The sequence below is a fragment of the Rhea pennata genome, chromosome Z, assembly GCF_028389875.1.
Source record: "Rhea pennata isolate bPtePen1 chromosome Z, bPtePen1.pri, whole genome shotgun sequence".
In the NCBI taxonomy this organism is placed as follows: Eukaryota; Metazoa; Chordata; class Aves; order Rheiformes; family Rheidae; genus Rhea; species Rhea pennata.
In genome coordinates, this window is record NC_084702.1 from 22,699,958 (window position 1) to 22,718,277 (window position 18,320).

At 35.4% G+C, this 18,320-nt stretch overlaps 1 protein-coding gene across 4 annotated transcripts in view; it reads right to left on the reverse strand.

Moving 5' to 3' along the window:
- MLLT3 (MLLT3 super elongation complex subunit) overlaps positions 1–18,320 on the reverse strand; it is a 143,616-nt gene that overhangs the window by 24,076 nt on the left and 101,220 nt on the right. For all 4 annotated transcript variants that reach the window (XM_062600169.1, XM_062600168.1, XM_062600167.1 and 1 more), the window contains 2 exons: positions 15,420–16,028; positions 1,037–1,115 (listed from right to left, as the gene is read on the reverse strand). In XM_062600169.1, the coding sequence (XP_062456153.1) occupies positions 1,037–1,115; positions 15,420–16,028 (688 nt within the window). The remainder of the gene's footprint in view (positions 1–1,036; positions 1,116–15,419; positions 16,029–18,320) is intronic.

Genomic DNA, 18,320 nt, shown 5'->3' on the forward strand with positions numbered 1-18,320 from the left:
TGCTCTTGTTTTCCTAATTTAAAGAGGTGCAACAACTGGAACAATGCTGTTGGAATACAGAAGAAAATCACTGCCAGTCAATTCCAGAAGGCAGTGTGAGGGACACACATCATATTTAGATCTTTTGAAAACCAAATCATCTATCTGATCTACCAATATATTTTCAAGACTATTTTTGGAGAATATAAATGGATAAAATAAATGCAATTTTAATTAGTCAAAACACGTTTTTTAATGCTTCCTGGTTTAAAGAACAAAAAAAGAAAACTGATTAAGAACATACCGGTCATACAGTCTTATAAAGTTATGGAATAAATAGTTTAATAGCTTGTATAGAATTGATTTAGAGAAAATCTGCTTCGGCAGGCTCTTGAGGAAGAAACTTGTATTTTATTACTGAATTCTTAGTAGACCATAGTTACTAGCCAGAAAACCAAAATGTAAGCTCAATGTCAATTTAAAGTCTAACCATCTTTCTCTCTCATCATATTTCTAACACAAATGCAGTACACTCTTAAAACATCCCAGTAATAATGACTCCCAGCTTCAACTTGCTATGTTTCTTCTAACCCGTATAGAATTCACTGGTACTGGACCCAAGTACCACTAACTTAGAGATCATTGTTCTTTGAAGCAGTCCACAGGCATCCTTGTACTCCCCATGATGGTCAGGCCAACCTGAATGGGGCTTCAGATAGTGGCCAGGTGCCATGCTCCTTAATCCTGCAAAATGACAGCTTCAGGAATAGAAGCTCTTCTGGGTCTCTGGAAGCACTTTTCGGCCTAGCATCTGTTAAGCAACTGGTATATACTTGCTGCCTGAAAACTAACAGCCTTCATGCCTTTTTCTCAGCTACACATTTTCACCCATTTTATTTGTCACATCTACAAACACCTGATGAAAAGTGTGTAAAGTAAAATTGTAGCTAGTTCAGGCTGTAAAAGCAGCAGGAAAGTGGTGATGAGATGGCATCAATTAGTTTTTGTTAGCCCTTCTTTTATGTATCCTTTTCAGTTTCTTTTGCTTTGTTAGTACCTTGTTGTTTGCTGTTCTGAGCTGGTGTAAAACTGGAGCAGGAACTGGAGCTGGAACTGGCAGGACTGGGTTGTTCAGACTTTAAAGAAAGAAAAAATAAACAAACAGCATTGTAATAAGTACTTGCACCCCAAACAGTATTTTAAGAGAAAGCTATTATCTCAGGCATGTTGTTAAAAAAAAAAAAAAAAAAAAAAAGCTGAACAGAAGATATTGAGAGATCTTTGTATCATATAATGGTGAGACAAACAGTGGACAAATTGCGAAGCCCATAACACACACACACACACACACCCCTACTCATCACACACAGCATTTCACCAAAGTCAGTATACTACACAAAAAGCTATCAATGCCTTGCCCGAAAGGCTCTACAAGATGTGTGCCTAACTACGTTTTATATAAAATGGACCAAAGGCTATAACATAGTCTTGTCTTAAACTAGCTGCAGTATTTTCCTAATTAATCCTAATTCAGTAGAATCAAAGAGGGAAAGACCTGAGTAGACCAAACTAAATGCCACAAAATCCCTTTAATTTTTCTTTCTTCTTACTTCAAGAATAAGTTTTAAGGAATGAATTTAAAGTATTTTTCTGTTCTTACTGGATTTCCCCACGTTACAACACTTTCTGTATATACTCAGGCCCTACACAACAGTGATTGAACTGAAAACATTGCATTTATGCAGGGAAATTATTCTACATACCAGTTTTGAAATTTTTAAAATAGAATTCTTAAAATCAATTTATAGTACTTACTAAACAGTTCTATACATTGATTTTTCACTGTTACTCAGAAAGTACACATTTCTCTATGAAAGTTGATAGAGCCAATAAGAAAGCCCTACTATTTTATCTAAATACAATTCTGTATCTTTTTTCTCATTGTGCTTATGCATTTCGAGGTTTCTCCTGAAAAGTTCTGCCTCCTACAGCTATATTGCACATTTATCTCCAAACACTTTTCACAGTTTCTGAAGCTTGGTGGCTTAAAGTGCACTGGTATGAACATGCACACAAACATGTATGTGAGATAAAGAATGAATCTTGAACACAGTTACAGGAAATGCTAATAGGGAACATAAAATGAGAAAAATTGTCTACTCAGAAGGGATAGTGAAAATTGGGGTAGGGAGTAACAACCTAAAATCTACTATTAACAAGAAAATCTGCTTAATATTTACACTTTATACAAATGCTTTACTGTTATCCAGGCTAACAGAAATTTCCTGACTCTCCCTGGCTATCCATTTTCCCTTGTGATTAAGCTGCTGCTAAATGCTTGACAAAAGTAAGAGCACCAATAACCAGCCACTGTAAAGTTCAGAGATAGCTTGCCCAAAAGTTGCCTTGTCTCCATAAATCAATCTATTGTTGCCTTCCATAATAAGAAGGCAGATTTACAGCCTATTACCACCCTTTTTTCACAATGGAAAAATGCCTATTTGGACAAAACAATGCTTCAATTTTTTTCTGAGGATGTCTGAGGAAAAAAAATCTTTAACATCTGCTCTACTCAAATGAACACTAATTCCACTTCTCACAGACAACAATCAAAAAAAAAAAGCAACTCTTGACTAAAGGCTATAACAACTTGCTTACATGTGAACCAACCCTGTGCAAAAAACCTCCAGCCAAACAATGAGCAAAACCCCTGTGAGTACTAAATGGAATTCTTACAATAATATATCAGACCTTTTTGAAAGATCCTCAAAAATTTGCTCTCAGCATCAACTGATTATGAGATTGGATCACTAGAAGAAAAAAAGTGTGAACATATACAAAGTTATACCTTCCTGATAAGATTTTACTCTGCTTTAGCAAAATTATTTTGAAAAGCCACACTAGGAAACCCAGTGAAACACAGACCTCCATATCCTTTTAAAAAGTTCTTAATACCACCTTGAAAACATTTATATTATTTTCTTTAACTGCCCTATCTGAAAATTTATCCAAGAAACAGAGACTAGCATAATTTTAAAAAGTCTTAACTACGGGAAATTAAACTTAGCTTTTTATGTTCTGAGAAGTCTGGAATAACAGTATCCACAGAGGAGAAACAGCTGCTTTTAATGTAAGAGTGAACATTATTAACAAAAAATACTTGCTTTTTACAAAGAACTAAAAATATGCTTTGTATATATGATTATGGATTAGTGTCTACAGGGCTGACACTTCTTGTTACCAGAAGCTATCTTTTGTTACTCAGGCAATGCTTTTTGACAGTTTTACGGGCTGTTATCCCAAGGAGTTTGGTATTTATGGCTTTATTCACTTAGGCTTTCTGCTCTTATCCACTGGTTACTAATGACCAAATAGACCCTTTTAAATGGGTCTGAAATTAGCTAAAGGATGTACTTCAACAATGGAAGGTTAACATACTACTAGTAAAAAGCTCCTCTCATATGTCCTTTCCCCATTTTACTTGTTTTCTCTCACTGCAGACAAGCTAATGAGAGTTTAGACCCAAACTGTTAGTGCAACAACACAAGATGATTTACTGTATTCTTAGACAGTATTTCATTTTACTACTCTCACATTGATGCACAGGAGACACTGGCTTCTTTACTAGGGCTGCTTAAGAAGATTCTGTGTTTTGAAAATGTTCAGTAAGAAAAAGAACTTCTATTTCACTCATGTTTTCTCTGAAAAAGTACTTTTTTTACTAGCTCTAAATCACTTAGCTTCTACCAATTCTAATTTTGTTTTGTTTTTACAAGTAGTACAAGAATTTATTTTTGTACTACTTTTGTACAAACAATTTTCAAGCAAACTAACCTGTTCATGACATGACATAACAGAGGGCTGTTTCTGTAATATTTAATAATTGTTTTGATTCATACAACTACTTCCAAAAAATAAAAACCCATCATTTAAATGTCCTTATTTATACTAAAAAAATAGAAAACATCTGTATGTAGGTGACAACAGCTTTTCTTGCCTTCTCCTGAATTGTTTTTAAAGGATGTTTACATATTGTTCCGTCAAATAAAATTAAAATGTTGCACAACGTCCCATTTCATATTAGTTAAGTTTACATATTTTCTATTTTTATGCTCAACAGTCCACAGACTTCTGTTCTTCCTATGCTGTAAATGCTGAAAAGTCTATCCACCTAAAACTGCTAAAAGTTAAGTACTATTGCCTGTTGTCCTAGCACAAGCCTTCTCCTCTTGTTCTGTACTTATATTCCAGTGCCTTCTTATGTGCCCTGTCACCTATCACCACCTCAGGAGTTAGTAGAATATCTCAATTTATCTATAGCTCAAAGAATAGGAAAACGTCATCTTCTCTGTCAAACATCTATGTCTGACACAGATTAAGGAAGACACTGCTTGCATTTCCATGATACCATAAGCCTGAATTAAGCTCGCTCCATCCTGCCTGATTTCTACACCACCACATCTCCTGTTAAGCAGCTACATCAGAAATTAACCTCTAATTCAGGATTAAAAAAATTCCCTTTTAACCATTCACAAAAGTTAGCTTATGGATTGCAAGCTCATAGGTGAGATAGAAGAACAGAGGTAGCAAATGCAAATTAGAACTAATTCTTTTCTTACAAAAGTAGCACTTTTTATTCACAACTATGACATTTATTAAGAGTTATTACAATAGAAATTTAAAATTAAGGAGTTATAAAATTTAAAGGGCAAATATCAAATGATTGATTTTTGGGTGGAGGGGGATGTAAAGCTAAAGCAGAAGAAGCTAGTATACAACTCATTTAGCAACTGAACTGAATAATACAGCATATGGCTGTATTATTCACTTTAATAATCTCTTCCTCATCAATGATACAAAATTCCTGTTGGAAAGATGACTATAAATGATTACAACAGCTAATTGTATCAATAGCTAAGATCATATTCTCTGCTGAAGGACTGATTTAGTAGACACCAAGTCCTCTAAAGTCTATGCATCTGCATGCATTTCTATTTAGGAATAGGTATTTTATAATTAAGATGACTCTGCAGCCACTACTTGACCAAGGCACTGCTGCTCCAATTAACTCAGCTCATCTCCAGCATAAAGGGAGTTCAAAATAAATAAAGTTCTGACTATGCCTAATTCTAGAGACATCACACCTTTAATCAACATTATATTCTACCACCAAAGCATAACATTAACATTCCTGCTTCTAAGTGCTGTGCTGCTCTCAACAGGTTTTGACCCAATCTACCACCTTACAAGAAGCCCAGCCTTGTCAGGGAGAGAGATATTGTAAGAGAAAAGATACACTGACAAGAACAAACTGTGTTAGAATACTAGAATATGTGGTCCAGGAGTCAGAGGCATTGATCTATTCATTAAAGGGAAAAAAAAAAAAAAAAAAAAAAAAAAAAAGGCATAAAAAACCTCTAGTCAGTTGTAAGGTAACGTAAAGAATACTTCAAATATCAAATGCCACTGAAAAGCTCTCGGAAGTTTTACAGTACAATAGGTCTCCAAAAGCTGAAGAAAACATACTGTATTTTGTGGCTGAATCAAAATATTGCAAAAATGTTACTTCCTTTATACTAAGGCTAAGGGGAAACATTACTGCTATCTACAACTACATGGTGGGAAGATACAGAGAAAACCAAGCCAGACTTCTAGAAGGTACACAAAGATAGGGTAAGAAGCAATAGGCACAAGTCTGAAAATAGGAAACACTGAAGAGATATATGGCTTTATTTATTTATTTAAACCACAAGGGTGGACAAATACTGCAAGAAGTTCCCCAACAAGGCTGCAAGATCTCCAGCACTAAAGATGTTTAAGACTCAGCTGGACATAGCCCTATGCCACATGATCTAATTAGACTGGTTACCACAGAGGCTGTACTTAGAAAACCTCTGGAGGTCTCTAGGAACCTAGACTGTTCTACACAGCTACGATTAAGTCCAGCTTGAAAAAAAAAAAAGAAAATAACGTGATCCTGGCTTCAGACTGAGGACAACCCTTCTTTCCGCTTTGAGTTGATCTCACATCTTCTATTCCAGTAGGTGCTAAATTGGGGTGAGGGCGAGAGGCAGAATTTACTTGCTAACTTGAAGTTAAATTTTGCAAGCACTAAAAAAAAAGAAAAACCCTATTTTCACTGAATTCATTATTTACAAAGCAAGATCTAGCCTTTTTTTTATTATTATTATTAACAGCCTCTCCTACTAAAATACATATCTATTTTTGAAAGAAAATCCTTTCTCTGTTATATTTCCATGTACACATGGTCTTAAGTTTTTAACAAAAAAAAAATGAGACACTGCTAACTCATGAAAACTTAGAAATACTCAAGCTAAGTGTCAGCTTCAGCTGACCCTCCTGTGCATGTGTCTTTTCTAACTCATTTAAATAAAAAATTTTCTTCACAGGACACTGCATAAAAAAATGATGATGCAGTCATGGAGGTTGTTGCATGCAGAGGTATGTTTAGTGAACCAGTCTTACTGGTGAGGAGACTGCAAAACATGCAGTAAAGCAGAAGAAGAACTATAGAAAGATAAGATAATGGTTTCTCATGTAAAGCTATTACAATTTCCATAGAGTCCATTCCTACAAGATACAGGGTAAACTAAAATTTAAGTAACCTAGAAAATGCATGGTCATTTGAGTATGAGCATGGCCTTCAGCACACTGAGAGGCAGAATGTAAACTGATGGCCGTACGCATCAGATAATTCCAACCACAAGAAAGAGAACTCTGTTCTAAATACGTAAGCAATGTTGTCAAAGACAAAGAGCTGTACCAAGTCTTAGGCTTCTCAAAATTGTCAGTGAACTCTAGCTGTGTTATCTGAACCACATTTCTTCAGAAGCATGTGAAAAGACATCAACATTTATAAAGAATTAATACAGCATGAGCAGCACAGCATGGGGAAATTAACAGTTCTGTATTCTGTTCAAAGTCTGAACTATGTGCCGAAAACAAAGCATGAGGCCTGTTGACAGAAGATGAAGATATCCTAAATAAATTACTTGTTCAGTGACTACTATGTATTTTGTAAATTCACTGGTGCAAAAGTCCTGTGGGGAGAGAATGACGACATATGTAGTTTGGTAAATGCAGAAGGGCCAAATTAAGCTGTCACAGGCAATATTCACAGGCTGATTTTCTGGGAGTTTGCCTTCGCAATTTTTAACATTTTTCATTTGAAAACATTTACATATCATACAGACAAAGCTCTCAGAAACCAATTGTGAACAAAGAAAAATTTGTGTTTAGAAAAAGACTATCCTCAATTTTACAGCTTGATGAAAACTAGAAAATTCTGCCTAAGTATTAAAAACAAAGAGAGTTTCATTCAACCTATCTACATTTTCTGGTCTGCTACTGCCTGAATAGCAATCAAAGATAATGGGCGGTAGCTGTTCTGGACAGCCCCAGCAGTCGATACACCAGAAGCTAACATTTCTTGGTTTCCTTTCATTGCCCTGTTTTCTCTTATGTGCCTTACTTCATGTACCACTGCTGAAAGGGGCAGAAGTTGATACAGTTTGAGAGAGTGAACAGTCTGCTATCACTTTTAGTGCAATAGGAAGGTTGTTCTTTAAATTTTCCCAGGTTTGAGGTGTTGGTGTTAGAAATTCATGCACTCCTATTAACAAAGGAACAGCTAGAAAAGCATCTAACCATATGAAAAACATCTTTTGTGTATGTTGTTCTGGCACATTTCATATCATTAGAGAGCTAGTTTTCTCAGTAGGTACTCACAAACTTAGCAAAAACCTGAAGTTTTTCTCCTTCTGTACAGTTCAAGTTCTTTGTACAGTCCTCCCAGCAAAACCCTACATTAAAGCTTTAGTATGCAGAAATGTGTTGAAATCACATTCATCCTGTAAACACAGTCCTAAATCTCTGGGGGAAATAAAAAAACCAAAACAAAACAGTTTTTCTTTTCACACGCTGCAGCAGAGTCCCCAAACAATGTCTTTGCTATTGTAATCACTGGCTCCTGGACCTATGTTCCAGAAAGAAAGTACAGTTTTCCTAAAATTTCCCAGCAAATTCTATACAGAGGCCTAGGGTAGCTCTTACCATTATTCACTGTTGGCTCTCTCAGTTTTACAATAAGTCTCATAACCATTTTCTTAACCTTGATTCCTGGGATTTAAGTGATTACATGAAAACTTTAGCTTTCATAAAAAAAAAAAAAAAAAAAAAAAAAAGTTTCTGTACATTCCAGTTTCAATGAAAAGCTGTAGTGAGAAAAAAGGCAAGCTCTCCTGTACCTTAAAAAGTCCCTAAGCCTCTAAAAAAACAAAGCATTCCAGTTTCAAATTTTCATAATTTTTAGCCAATCTGACAATTTTGCGGACTAAATTTCTGATTATCAGATGCTGTGGTTGGCAACACTATGCTGCACACATTTTTTTCTGTAGATATTTGAGACATCTATCAGTATAATTCTCAAGCAACTGCTCTATGCTATTATTATCATGCATTTGTGCAGAAGCTTTCATAATAGTTCTATTCATTATGTACACACAGAATTAAACAACGCTAAGCCTTGGTGAAAAAACACAAAACAGATGGCTGTGTCCTTAGTGGTCTTTTACCATTTATGGCTGACATATCCGTATGCTCTTACTTGGCCTACACACGTATTTCTACTGATTTCGACAACAAAATACTCATTTAAAGCTCCTTGACTCTGCTCTGGTAGTTTAAAAGAAATTTCTGATACTATGCTGTCAGCTTTATGTTACTGGAAACATTTTCTTCTTGTGTAAAAAAAAAAATTAAAAGACTTATGTAATTGTTACATGAGTAGTAAGAAGCCACAGAACAAAGGAAATCTCTTAAAAAGTTTGAATAGCTAACAGTTCTGTTTACATTTAAGCTAAATTAGACTCAGAGCATTATAATGTAGTATACTGCAATGCAATTCAATGTAAGAAATAGAGGTATCCAAAGTAAAGAACATTTAAAAATATTGGCTAAATTAAGATTTCTTTCAATGTATTATAACCCTGATTAATCAATCTTCTCTTTTACAATGTCCACAGGATCAAAAAAGTTGCATATGGTGCTGATGAATCAACTAAAACTATCACATCTACAAAGTGTTTTTTCTTTTTTTTTTTTTTTTTTGGCTAAAACTCTAACATTTTACTTCAGATCATGATTTTTTTTCTTGATACTCCTACCTATTCCTGAAATTTTACTCTTAGAGAAGATGCAATTCAACACATAGTTTCTTGAAACCACATCCTTTTAATCCTTGAAATAAAGTTACAGTATGTTAACTAAGCTGCAATAAATCAGCATAGGCAAGAAAAAGAAATTATTCATAAAACAAAAAAAAAAATTAAGTAATTACAACCCACATTTATTCTTTTCTTGTCTGAGTTGAACTGTAATGATTCTGCAGTTCATAATTCAAATCCTTCAAAATGTGCTGGTTGGACTAGTATGTAATTTCCTCCCATTATTGATAGTAATACCTAAAATAAGCTCACACGAAACAGTGAAGTTACTTGATTACCTCTTACCTTACCTCTATCCCAAGCACCATTCCTCAACAATAATGACAGTAATGAATGAAAAGTCTAGACTGGTTTTTGAGCCAAGTAATGAATATCAGGGCCACTGATTCAGTTGCCGCTATCCCTGGTATCTATTATCCCCAGATAGGTGAAGAATCTTTCTTTACAGTGTTAAGGCATAAGAAAAGCTGCTGTTCAGTTCAACTAAGAATTACTGCTCTCATGGAGACAGAGTATTTATCAGTATTTTTTAAACATTTTCTTCATGTTGCTCAGAGGTCATGATTCAAGATTCATGAATATTTAAGACAATTTAGACAAGTGCAAATTCTTCCATTTCTCTATATTGGTCTAACATTGCTGCCTTGAAACACTGATTCCTACAACATGGAACAATTTCCTTTAATTTTGAATTTTGCCAGATGGTTTACATCACAATCGTTTTTCAGTAAGCAATTCCTTAACAGAGATCCAGACATATATGCCAGAAATTAATAACATTTCTCAAGATAATTAAAAGAAATAAAAACACACACATTCCTAGAATCAGGCAGCCCTGCCCTGCTATGCTAGTGATGTAGTTTGCAAGGGGATGAAACCACTATTAATTAGCAAATTTCTTGGCCCTTCATAGCCACACAGTCTTATGACAAATTTTATCACTGAAGCAATATGCATCTTACTGTTTTCATCCTCAAATGGGATCCAATAGCTTGAGATATTGCTGCCTAGATAAAGTATTAGAAATCCCACTTGAGACTTCAAGGTCAGAAGTAGCATATATGAGGCATTTCAGCAGGTTAGATAAGATTTTGTGTCTTTAGTGTAAGATAAAAATACAGTTAGAGGCTTTCAACTGCAAATTTGTTAGTTTCAACTGTAATTTTTACCATAACAGTTGAACACTTTACTCAGGGGCTTTTTTGTTTTTTGTTTTGTTTTTAGGAAGAAGTTTCAAGAAAACTCATTCTGCAGCAACTTTTTGTAATAAAAGCATCGGCAGTATTGTGTCTACAGATTTTAACTAGTCAGCACTATTGAATGACAGTGCAAGGAGTTAAACGAAATTTAACATCGATGCTTTTTAAAGCAAATCGCCATTTTTCTTTTCTATGGGCTATACAATGAGGCAAGACTACCGTCAGCTAACACCCGAATTACTGTCAGAATTAAAGCGCTGAAGCCTTCTCTAAGCAATAACTACTGCTTTCCATGCACTGTCTTGATTTTCCAACAAAGAAGTAGGCACCATTGTTGTGAGGAAATAGGCAATCACAAAGAGCACTAACAGACACAGCTGGACTAAATCTGCTGAGTTTTCAAGTGGTCCTCATGCCTGACTAAATATAATATTAAATGCAGAAATGACATATAAAAATATCAAGCAAAAAGTAAAGATGCTAAGCCTCTGACAGGTCACAAATTCACAGTGCTCTCTGCCTGTTCAGTCAATGCAAGGACATCAACTGTATCAATCTTCTTCTATTCCCAGTATTCTAAAACATTGAAGACGTGAACACTATCCGAGTTTCAGGATAGCAGGAAAAAAACTGTAACTGCTTGGAAAATTTCATATGGATCTTCATTTCACTACTGTTATTTTAAACTCCAAATATTATCTGCAAGAGATCTTACTTTGGCTTCCAGCCCCACCAAAAAGCTGGATTTTTCAGCCAATAAGGGCTCAGAGGTTTTACAAGACCACAAGGGTTTTCAAAATATTCTTGCAAATACATGCAGCAGCTGAATTAACAGATCTTATGCCAGATGCAAAGTGGTTTTTTTTTGTATGGATTACTTGAAATAGGTCCTAATGGTAGAACTTCAAGACTACTTTAAGATATGCAAGCAGTTGATTCAAAATAAATCTATATTCAACTGTGATCACTAGCATATATTCACTGTTCTGTAATGGACTTCCAAAAAAGCAGCTTGCATTTTTTCCAGAGAAAAAATGCCCCAGTACTCTGTACTCTGCTTTTAATAACTGAAACTCCTCAAGTCTTGACTGATCACAGTTTGATAGTGCACACGCCCAGGCACATGTGTGTCCATGTGTGCACACACACATACATGATGCAGTTGTATTCTTTCACTCTCTAATGGATCAAAGCATTTATGTTCAGTTGGTACTTGCATAAACTAATACATCCTCTCACTGAATTTTTTCTTCAAAATTGTTCAAATAAATAAAAGTATAGTCTTTGGAGTTCCCAACAGGACTGCACTGTTATTCCTATGTCTTAATACAACCATAAATCTTGCATGCTTTCCATGGTCTCCTTGCTTTACATACTCCATAGGAATGCCAGTAAAACAAAACCACCTTGGTGTTTGTGTAGGATTTCTAACTGTCTCAGTGCACTCCTGCTCCTGAAAAATGTTGCTAGCTCATATAAATGTACTGGAACTCTAAATAAAAGACTTATAGTGTTATAAACAGCAAATCTATCACTAATGCTGAAGTCTAACAGACTTTAAAATACTGACATATTTGAAAACCAATACTAACAAAATAGCATGAAGAAGTATTTAGACAAATGTTAGACTTGCCAACAATTCAAAGTAAACAGAAAAATAGAGCTAGAAAGACAGCAATGTAATATATCCCAGAATATATCAAATAGGGCAGACACCGTACTTGTTAATATCCTCCAAATCATACAAAGAAAGGTTATTAAACAAGAGCAGAAAGTTCATGATTAAGCAAGACATGCTTTGCTTTATTTCATACTGTAATTTTATAATGGTATTTGAATCTCAAAAGAAGAATTGACTCAAGGGATTTAGAAGATTGTCTAGCTTTCTCAAACACCTACAAGGCAACAGTAAGATAACCTGGCTATATACTCATACCTCAGCATTGAGGGACAGCTCAGAGGCTGGATTAGTCATTGGGACAGATGCTTTCCACATAGAAAAGAAGCCATTTCTCAGATAACTGCAACTGTCAGAGGGCGACAAATCTGTACGTTGCCCATCTCACAAACGTAAAGGCCAGTTCAAATCTAAATGTCCAGAAATAGGTAGAGCACAATGCCAGTATTAAGAGTACACATTGCTTTTCTGTCCAAAAATCAAAGACCATTAGTTAAATGGTCTTCAGATGAGGCATCCCACATCTATTCACTGAACAGGGGCTATATCTGAAGAAAGCAGGGGGGTGTTGACTTTGCTTTCCTGCAACACCTACCCAATAAAACAGTTCTTGGGGCCATTTCTTGGGGCCATCAGCAGCCAGACACAACTTGACAGGTATCTCAGAAGACCCTGCAACATACCAAGAAACAAGCTGCCACCAAGATGATTTAGTGTTGACAATACCCCTCATAGTTTAAAAACTGCTTAGAGTGCAGGGAGCAGGGCCAAACACAGCTGCGACGTTGTCCTGAATGAGGTCCTGTCAGAATTACTTACACTTGCGTTTAGTGATACAGGCATTTTCATTTACAGTGAAGACTTTTCGGGCTGTCATCTTTAATTTAAAAGCTACACTCAGCCTTCGCTGTTGGGAGCTGAACAATAACTAACTACATCCAGCTCCAAAAGTAGCTCTCTGATATAACCATGACGGCTAGATACTTTTAAAAGAAGTCTTAGCTTCTGGTGAACATACTCAGTAAAAACTGTGCAAGTTCTTCCAAACTTCTCTTGCTATGCTGTTTGTTGGACAAATTCTCAGAAATAATGCAAGTACTGATTGTTGATGTCTCACTTCTTAGCTTGCTTCTGACATATAAAAAATGAGTTGATGGGAAAAATTCAGAAGCAATGAATATTTGCTAAGAGAAGAGCCCCTTGGCAAATAATCTAATTTGTCTTCCTCTCACTCCCATGGATTGTTCTAAAAAGAAGTGCATACAAAATCTAGTTGTTCTTCATGCAACCACTGACTAAATGAATTTTCTGTAAAATATAAAAGTACAACTAAAAATTCTAGGTGGAATAACACAACCTTAGTTATTCATCAGTCTGTCTGATTACACTTATTATTACAAATTTATCATGCACGTTATACACATATATGCACATTCACCAAGAAGGTGAACAGACGTAGGGGTATGCATGTCCGAAAATGAGAATATTTTTTACTCCATAGTCCAGTAAATATCATCCTTAACAAAATTCTAAACTAAATTATTCATAACTTCATTACTCATAACAATGCATGCTGCATTGCATTATTTTGCAAAATCACAAGAATGCACAGAGTATACCACTGATTATGGGCAAGAGGCACAGAGGTGCAGAATCACAAAGAGGGAAATACATACTAACTACAGAATACTATCAGTTTTAAGCACCTATTCATAACCTTTACATATCAGTTACTTGCAAGTTGCTAGGTAGCACACTCCTTTGTAGTGCCTGCATTTGCAGAACTTCCGTTAAATTGCAGCTGATTTCCTTAAATGTTTTGTTTTTGAAGAAACAGGGAGAACTGATGATGACAGCAGGAGTACAGGTGCCTTTTCATGGGATCAGTTTTAACAAATGGGAAACTCTGAAAATGAACTCTATGCTAATTAGCCTGCTCTGCTGAAGGCAGGCAGTGAGCCTTACAGTGTTGACGTAACTCAAAAGCTAAATCTTCTCTCTTAAGACATTAAAAATTAATTCACCCTAAGGCTGACAAGTATGAGCATTTTCAGGTTTAAAGGAAACTTTATCTACAAGTTTTAAAGCCAGTGGCAATACAGTTTTAGAATGAAAACACCATACCAACCACATCATCAGTGTGATGCTATAACATGAGCCTGATCCATTACAGACCTTCCACATTTCACAGGCATTTCATGCTGTATGGGAAGGGTAGCCGTTAAAAGGCCATTTCAGAAAGAATATAAAGACTATTTCCCCACTGTGAAAAGCTTCCATCAAGTAAACACCTAATGCTGATGCCTCCCCACAGCAGGCTACTTATTACATGTTCCAGACGATTTAAATCGGGCTATGCATATGGCAGTAATGGAGGCACGCAACAAACAGTGGAAAAATAGAAAATTCAAAGGTAGTTGAATCATAATCCTACTGCCTTCTCTCTACCCTGTTTACCACCTCTACTTGTAAGTATAAATGAAGGCATCCAAAAAAAAAAAAAAAAAAAAAAAAACACTTCTCTTTAAAAGCCTTGTCTTCCCACCTCTTCCTTCTGTATTCATTTGTCTATATAAGATGCTTCTAAAAACTGAAATCTGCTAAGGGAGTAATTAAATTCCTAATAATTAAAAGTAAATTATGCCTGAAACAGATGAGCAGGCATGGCAGAAAAGTACTTTCAGGACAGCACACTTTTATGCAAAACATACTTTTTTCTTTTTTCTTTTTTCTTTTTTTTTTTTTTTTTTTTTTTTTTTTTGATAAGTTTATCATTTTGCATCTATTTTCCTCAACAGAGTAAGGATTCTGGGGTCTCCCTTCTCTCCCCAAGCTTGGATTGGTTACAGAACTGTCCTTCTTCGCAGAAGATTAAACTCTGTAAGTTCTGGTATGCCCTTTTTACATGTCTGCGTTTACTGAACACATTGAATTATTTTGACCCTTTCCTGGAGTTACTGAATTCCATAACTCCTAAATACAAAGCCTAAGGTCTGCAAATACAAGCATTTCAACAAATTTCCTTCTCTCTCACAAAAAAGGATGTAATTCGAAAAGAGTAATATCAAAAGGGCAGTTTTTATTTATAGCCATCTTCCATATACTCACTAGTCATAATTTTGACAGATTTATAAACTGGAACAGTCAACTGTATTTAAACATAATATGCATAAGTTTAAACAGTCAGCAGTTAACATCCTTGAGCATGAACAATCCACCAGTAGACAGGAGAAGGGGAAAGGAAAATACAAACATGATACACAATCCCAAGAACTAGGAACACTCAGTGCATATGAAAAAAAAGCAAACATCACTTACTTCAGATTTGGAGGATATGTTTTCCTCTGTGTCAGAATCATTAGGATCCACAATATCATCAAAAGGTGGAAGAGTAGATGTCTTTTTTTCCAGTGTATCATTTTCTACTTTGACTTTCCCCATTTTGAGTTGAGATCTATCCTTCGTTTGTTTTTTGTCAGCTGAACAAGTAAGAATCAGTGGTGGAGCACTAGAAAAACTTTTAAATAAAGACTCTGAGCTACTTTTTTTTCTTTTTTTGCAAGAAAGTTCATCAGAATCCACAACAGAGGGCCTTTTCGTAGGGGCCTTCTTTTCCTGCTGCTGTCCACCAGTTACGGTAAGGATGGGAGTGTTTTCAGATTTTGGCTCCTTGGACATGGGTTTGGGTTCCTTGAAAGCCATCTTAGGAACTATTTTTTCATCTTTTAGTGGTTTGTTTTCTTTGGGTTTCTTAGAGGATTCTTTGGAAGATTTGTTATGTTCCCTGGAAGGTTCTTTGAAGGCACTTTTATGTTCTTTTGAGTCTTTAGAAGTTTTTTCCTTGTGCTCCTTTATTAACTTATGGGGCTTTGAAAAACTGTTACTACTGCTGCTGCCACTACTTGTATTCATAATCTTAGTTAGGTCCTGCAAAAGAAGAAATAAAACTTAATTTTAAAGCAATCAAACAAAAAGCAAGCAAAGAACTCCAAGACACAATATGGACTAGAAACTGCAAATGATTCTATAACAACTGAGTAACAAGATACACAAGCCATTGTGCCATAAGCAGTTACCATTGTTTGTCAGTGTTTCCAAGACTGATTTGTATCTCTTCTAGATGTTAATTGATGACTTTTAATATCAGAAGAAAAAAAAATTTTTAAGAAAAGATCAGCACAAGAAACTGCATATTGCCAGAGAATTAGTTCAGGATTAGGGCAAAATATGTCACTTGAGGCAAAGACTGACTTCTGAGCCACGACACTCTCTTCAGCTTTTGCCAGACCTTGCTTTTTGTTCACAGTAACAACTCTGGGTCCAGCATGGCTATGAAGAACTTGATTGATGCATCTCAACAATCAACATCTCCTTATTAAAAAACTTCCTCTGCTAAAAGAGTTTTCCTTCCTCTCCCTGCCACCTTGTTGCTGTCTATGCCGAATATTTCATTACATGTTTTAATTCAACTGTTAAAAGTGAAAAGGGTTTCCTGAGAGCATGACAAAAAACATACTGAAGATATGCAAAAACAGAAAAACCAGAGCAGTATTATTCCTTGCTCAGTTATTTCTCCGTTAAAATCTGACAGGTTGAAGAGACGGGGAAAATTTTAATCTTTATCGGAACTGATAATAAGGGAATTGAACAATTTGGAACAGATTTTACAGGATCCTTTCTTCTGAGAATTAACTCTCATGTTCTCTGATACTCAGTGTGCCTTCACTGAACTTTTCAAATGATAAAATACCCTGGACACCACCCAATTACACTGAAATTACCGGCACCAACTTCTCAGCCTCGCAAAAATACCTAGTATCCTGAACAGTGAACACGTGTAGTAACTACTCAGAAACAACGTTATTTTTACATGACTTGCAATCTACAAAATGGCATTTCAAGTTAGAGGAATATATGCTCAAGAAGTTTAGGTTGTTTACTTCCTTACAGGTGGATTATAAGAATGTCTACCTAGACTTCAGAGCAGCTTTTACCAAAAAAGCGCTTAAGCAAAGATATTGCATATACCCATTGATTTCCTTTCCCCCTACCATTTAAGCTCCTGCTCTAGGTATAAAATCCAAGATCCTGGAACTCTAGGAAGCTCAAGTAGTTTTTTTTTTTTTTTTTTCTCATTCGTATATTGCAAGATTTGTAAAAACCCTAACTATAAATACAGACTTATACAGAACAGAATTTCATTAACAATGCCAAGCTAAAATAATAGGAGACAGAACTTGTATTGACCCCATGGAGCACAAAAAAAAATAAAAAATAAAACTGAAGTTTTAATCCTGCTGGAAACCCTAAGGATGTTATCCCACAGACCCAGGAATTATCACTCAGAACAGGATCTGCCCTGACCAACTACTACACTTCATGATATCATCCAAACCTCCCACTCTCAACCATAAAACTCAAGATAACAGGAAGAGCAAAAATAAGTTTAATGAAACTATATAGACTACAGCCATTTCTATAGCACAGATTTCAAGGCTCATGCCTTACTTGCTGGCAATTACACATATTATAGCTGAGTAATTTTTAATTACTCTTCCTCAGGACAAAAAAACAGATTTAAACTATTTATCAGACGTTGGAATGAATTTAGGTAACCATGTCCTAGTACACATAGTATTAGTGTTTTAGAATTACAGTTTCATTGAAATTCTGAAGTTAAAAGAATGCATGAGGAACAACTACTTACAATTAAGTGTTTTTTTCCATCACAGTCTTTACGCAAAGAAAGCAATATTGAAAATGGGTAATCGCTTAAAAGAGTGTTTGTCCATATTAAAGCATTGATATTAAGTATTAAAAAGGCATTTATAGGTTTGACTTTCAATAATTCTGGTTAGTAGTCCAAGCCCTTTGCAAGCTGCAGAACAAAGGAGTACCCACGATCCTCTAGTCTAAGATGAGATGTCCTCTCATCTCTATAAAATTCATGTACAAATACTTAGCTCTATATTTTTTTTTCAATCAATTTGCATCAATGTTTACCCACCATGCTACAATGGTATGAATCTGCTTTTCTGTTTCAGCCCTCAAGCATATATGTAGATTTGGTTTCTCTGTCTGTCTAACATTGCCACATATTTAGAGAATGGCAGAGGGAAAATATATTAATCTTTTCTGTCATATTTAACCATGGTTTTAATCACAATATAAATAGGAGAGCAGTAGTGCACTTGCAATTAAAGGAAAAAAAGCAGGACA